Here is a 6,000-nt window from a genome sequence, read left to right as displayed (position 1 = left end):
TAAGTATTCTCACACTTGCTTCTTATCAAACTGTCTGTACTTGGCTATCTTGATTATCACTTCAAAAGTTTTTTTCTCTTACTTAATTGGCCTCTTAGAGTTGGTAAGACAACTCCCACCTATTCATGCTCTCTGTATGTGTGTATATATATCTCCTCTATATATGTTTCACTCTATATGCATCCGAGGAAGTGGGTTGTAGCCCACGAAAGCTTATGCTCTAATAAATTTGTTAGTCTCTAAGGTGCCACAAGTACTCCTGTTCTTGTCACTAATGAAGAGGTCCGCAACCTCATCACCCAATGCGCTGGGTCTTATGAAGACCTCCTCATGATCGTGAAGAAGTGCAAGCTGAAGTGGTACGGCCATGTAACAAGATCATCTGGCCTATCCAAGATCATCCTCTAAGGGACAGTACTGGGGAAGAGAAGAAGAGGTAGACAGAAGAAGAGATGGATTGACAACATAAAAGAGTGGACAGGAAAGGACTTTACGGAGACTCAAGCACTGACACACAATCGTCAGGGGTGGAGACAATTGGTTGATTGCTCATCACTGATGGTTCCCCAACGACCAATGCGGTTATGGGAGTGATGATGATGATGATGAATAAGGTATATAAGAGATGAAAAAAGAAGAGAAGTTGGGTCACTATATTGTACATAAAGATACAGTATTGCAAAATATTCTTGACATGTTTTTTAAGCCTGAAACTATCTCATGTGTCCACAGCTTACTCAACATTCTATACAAAACTGATAACATTGTCTTTAATGAACAAGTAATACTTTAAAAAAGAGCTTATTTTTAAAATTGTTATAGTGGGCTTGATTCTCCTCTCACTTATACAGCTTTTATACTGGAACAATTTCATTGACTTTAAAGGATTTACTCCTGATTTGCAGTGATGTAAAAGGGAATCAAGCCTTATATTTCTATATAATACCTATGAAACTGCACAGTTATCTTTGCCAACTAGAAGATTAAAAAGGAGTATAATACATATTTTAACATCATTATTTCAATGAATGTATGACTTATTCTGACTTCGTGCACAGATAGACCTTTTCAAAATCAATTAACAATTGTCCAGTCTTTCATATCTTTGCTAAACATGCTAAACATGCTTTTTTGTTAAAATTTGGTGTCCCTTGGGCATATAATAATCATTTGAGGTGGTTTTCTGGTTAAATAAAGTTGTAATTTCAATTACCGGTAAGTTAAAAAGCAAAAAATCTTAAGATATAACCCCGAGCAATAAACATAATTTATGAACACATATTTTAACTTAAATTTGTTTTAGAAGTGCTAATTGTACACTAACTACTACTGTTATATTTTTATACAGTGGAATAACTTGCCTTGATCTATTAAAATTAAGACCTCAAGATTTTAGAGTACTAATAATGAAAGTAAGTTAAATATGACAGTTGTAATTAGGTTCTAAAATATGGAAACTGAAATTGAATGTAAGTTACGTGGCAATGTCAGTATTTTCTTTGATTGATTATTTCAGTTTAAATCCAGAGTAACTGAACTTTAATATGTAAATTTTAAAGCAAGTTAGACCTGGAAAATGTTGTTAGTGGCTACAGACAATGTAAGTACTAGTTTACAATGGAGCACAGTAAAATGTCTTTATGTATGCTATCAAATAAAAGCATAGTAACTACTGTTCTGTATTAATGTTAATGATGTGCAGAACTATTCAAACATGATCTGATAACGTCCACGGCAAATTTGTCTTTTAGTAAGTGACATTTTAAATGCACTATACTTAATAAAGTGCTATGGTGTAAATATCAAAGGCAAGGTGAAATAAGAGCATTTTGTCACTTTGAAAGAAGGTATAAAAAAAATCACTATTTTACAACAGAACTTGGCAAAAGTTCCATTTAGAATTCTCAATCCAAATGGTTACACAAATAAGACCGTGCAGGATTCCTTCAGTCTTAGTTTACCAATTACCATGTGTACTTAAAATAAGAAATAGATGAAAAAACAGCTTAGGCACAATGTCTATTACCTACAGGAGCTAGTTTAGGGTGAAGTTTATGCAAACCCTATTATAATGCTAATGACATTCCTAACCCATCAATTAAATTTATTGATAAAGGTCAGAACATTTTCAAATTTTCCCTTTCCTAATGAGGTAAAGATAGAACTTGCCTTTACATGCACATGATTTAATGTAAATGTTATTTTAGCTGAACTGGGTGTGGTTTTGCTTTAGTTATATGTGGAAACACATTTTTCAGGCATTTCTTAAATATCTATTACAAACCTGTGATTCGAAGTTTATCTGTACCAACGACAACTTCATTTTCATCCACTGTAAAAAGTGGCTTGCCATCTACGGAGTTGATCTGAAATTGCTGACCATGGACTTCTACCATTTTAGGACCTGAAAAGCATATTTGACAAGATAAATAATTATTAAGTGAACTTTCATCATGAGTCCTTTCTTGTACTCTACATAAATAATCAGCCACGTAACACCAGGTTCAAAACAAAGACCTACCATGGATTTGTTTTGGGCAGGATGCCAAAAGTCACTGATTGTGGGAGGGTCCCCATGCCCCCAATAGTCAGAGGAAGCAAAGAAATGAACAGAAGGGTGGGAGGGGAGGATAATCATATATCAAGTACAGCATTAGAGTGAATGAGAAACAAAGGGAAATATTGTATATATATTTCTTCTATATACAATCCACAATGGTGGCAGGCAGCAGTATGTCTTCCTTCACTCAGCATGCTCCACTCTTCTTCTACCACCCAGAAACACTGAAGTATTAAGTGTAAACCAGATTTACAAATGGTTTTGGGCAATGCTATGTGATTTCATTTTTAGTTAATAATTTTTATTAAAACACCTTACATAAAATAAAGTCTCATAAAAGTATTACAAATTTAAATACTCCTGCAAAGTCAATCGTACTGCCACAAGCAATGCAATACTCATAAATTCCATCATGCATATGTGCATAAATCCTGACAGCAGCACAAAATTAATTAAATGTAATATTTTAGATGTTTTGCACTCATATACAAAGGCAGAACCATGTCTCCAATGGCATTTCCACTACAATCTTTTGTTAGACTATATGCAGTACTGCACAGTGTATATAGAACATTGTGAGAGTGCGCTCTATCTGTTTAGGTATTTATGTATTTCATATCATAATTATTTTAAAATAAAAGTAATATCTGTAACACATTAACAAGATAAGATACCTGCAACACCAATTTCTCCATGGCCTCTTACTCCTCACTTTTATGGGATGGAGTCAACAATCAAGGCTCTTCCAGATCAAAGCAAGGGTGAATGTCTTGCTGCCCACCCTTCTGTTACCTTGTAAACCTCTCTGGTTAGGATGACTATGTGAGTCTGTCCAGAGACAAAGAGCCAGATATTCAAAGGTATTTACTCACCGTAATGCATTTGTAAATCTGGCCCTCAATGACTAGTGTGGATTTCCAGACCCTTAGACCCAGATCCTCAGAGGTATCTTAGGTAACTAACTCTCATTGGAATCAATGGGATTTAGGTGCCTGGATACATCTGAGGATTTGGGCCTTAGCCCTAAAAACAACTATTTTACTTAGCAGATGGAAAAAAGAATTAGAGAAAAATATTTTAAACAAATATGCATAGCCTCATCTAATCTTCCACTTCATTACAAGTTAAGTTAGATAGGTTTTCCTCTTAAGCAATACAAACAGAATTGAATCAACTCGGGGTATGTCTACACTTAAAATACTACAATGGCACAGCTGCACCACTGCAGTTGCACCACTGAAGCTCTTCAATGTAGCCACTGTCAGTGTAGATAATCCACCTCCCTGACAGGTGGTAGCTAGACAGAATCCTTCTGTTGACTTAGTGCTGTGTACACCTGGGGGTAGGTTAGTAGAGCTATGTCTCTCAGTGGTGTGGATTTTACACACAGACCAGCGTTCTCCAAGGCCTGGTCTAAGAGGTGAAAGTGGGCCGGTATGGTATACCGGTAAGAAGTGTCTGCAGGACACAGCAGTCAGCTATAACGATTGGGATAGTTTTCTCACTGAGATCCAACCTTTTAAGTAAACAACACAAGGATCCCTTCCGTGACATTGCACTCCATATGATTTTATGAAAATATGCTAATGAGTGTGAATATAATTTAATTGGAATATACTTCATGCACAAGGTCTCTTGTAAGGTATCATTACAAAGCTTATAATCTACTGAGTGTGGTCTTAGAGCCTGGCTGTAGATAGCAGATTTCTTGGTGTGTCTTGTGCGGTTACTGGATCTGTGAAGGTCAGTGTGGTGATCCATGGATTTCTTGTATATAGTTGTCTGTAGGGTTCCATTGTTGAAGCTAATAGTGGTGTCCAAGAAGTTGAGGTGGGAGGGTCCCAGAGCTCAGGCTGCAGCCAAGTCCGAACCTCTTTATCGCTATTAAACAGCCCCTTAGCCCGAACAAGCTAGCAAGGGACAGCCGTGCATGTCCAGGGCCGGATTAACCATTAGGCTAGTAAGGCTATAGCCTTAGGCTGTCCTAGTTTTAGGCCCTATTGGTCAGGCAGGGGGCACAGCCGGGGCCAGGTGAGGGGGAGCAAGCTTGCTCATGCAGCCCTGTTGGAGTGCAAAGCAGCCCCCTGTGGCTTGGAAGGAGCTCAGCCGGCAGCCTGTTGCTTTCGCTCCCTCCCATCTGCATCTCCCCGCGCTGCAGGAACATACTGCCAGGTATCCGGTTAACACTGGTGACCGGACTCTAAAAATCTGCTTACCACGGGAACCTGTGCCAGCCGTGGGTATAGTTTGAGCAGGCATTATCCCTACCCACAATTTCTCCAGAGCTCTGCTTAACTGTCAGGGAGGGAAGAAGCTTGAGGCTAGCAGACAGCTCCAGGACGCTGACTCCTGGGTCCTAGTGCCCATCACTGTCATCTTCTATGTGTGCTGGGTCCTGTTTCTGGACAACTGGTGAGTGCCTGGGGGGTAAGAGGGTGGTGCAGGAAAGAGGCAGAACCAGAGCGGTAGGGTGGGAAGCTTGCACAGAACCTGCACACACTCTATCCAGCTCCAGACCGAACTACTGCCCCTCCTATGTATAAGGAACGAATTCCCACACATTTGTAGGAAAAACAAAACATCCCATTCTGGATACCAGTACTTTAACTTTTACAGTACCTTCCATCGAGGGGCTTCAGATTTATGATGCAATGTGTTCAATACTGTATTGAACTGTACTAAAAATCAAAGAAATCCATTTTTTTTCTTTGATGTATTTTTCTGTACTGGGATGCACAGGCAATCAAGTTCTTTCCTTATGAATCATAGAATCATAGAATATCAGGGTTGGAAGGGACCTCAGGAGGTCATCTAGTCCAACCCCCTGCTCAAAGCAGGACCAATTCCCAACTAAATCATCCCAGCCAGGGATTTGTCAAGCCGGGCCTTAAAAACCTCCAAGGAAGGAGATTCCACCACCTCCCTAGGTAACGCATTCCAGTGCTTCACCACCCTCCTAGTGAAATAGTGTTTCCTAATATCCAACCTAGACCTCCCCCACTGCAACTTGAGACCATTGCTCCTTGTTCTGTCATCTGCCACCACTGAGAACAGCCGAGCTCCATCCTCTTTGGAACCCCCCCTCAGGTAGTTGAAAGCAGCTATCAAATCCCCCCTCATTCTTCTCTTCTGGAGACTAAACAATCCCAGTTCCCTCAGCCTCTCCTCATACGTCATGTGCTCCAGACCCCTAATCATTTTTGTTGCCCTCCGCTGGACTCTTTCCAATTTTTCCACATCCTTCTTGTAGCGTGGGGCCCAAAACTGGACACAGTACTCCAGATGAGGCCTCACCAATGTCGAATAAAGGGAAACGATCATGTTCCTCGATCTGCTGGCAATGCCCCTACTTATACAGCCCAAAATGCCGTTAGCCTTCTTGGCAACAAGAGCACACTGTTGACTCATATCCAGCTTCTCGTCCACTGTGACCCCTAGGT

The 6,000-nt window shown here is 39.9% G+C and overlaps 1 protein-coding gene across 1 annotated transcript in view; it reads right to left on the bottom strand.

Annotated features, from left to right (window-relative positions):
• The window catches only part of LOC112112897 (gamma-sarcoglycan), a 117,698-nt gene that overhangs the window by 60,607 nt on the left and 51,091 nt on the right, over nucleotides 1-6,000 (bottom strand). Inside the window, exon 4 of the mRNA XM_026653424.1 lies at nucleotides 2,285-2,404. Within this exon, the coding sequence (XP_026509209.1) occupies nucleotides 2,285-2,404 (120 nt within the window). The remainder of the gene's footprint in view (nucleotides 1-2,284; nucleotides 2,405-6,000) is intronic.

This window comes from Terrapene carolina, unplaced genomic scaffold (assembly GCF_002925995.2).
Source record: "Terrapene carolina triunguis isolate 2854851 unplaced genomic scaffold, T_m_triunguis-2.0 Scaffold139, whole genome shotgun sequence".
In the NCBI taxonomy this organism is placed as follows: Eukaryota; Metazoa; Chordata; order Testudines; family Emydidae; genus Terrapene; species Terrapene triunguis.
This window is presented reverse-complemented; position numbering and strand designations above follow the sequence as displayed.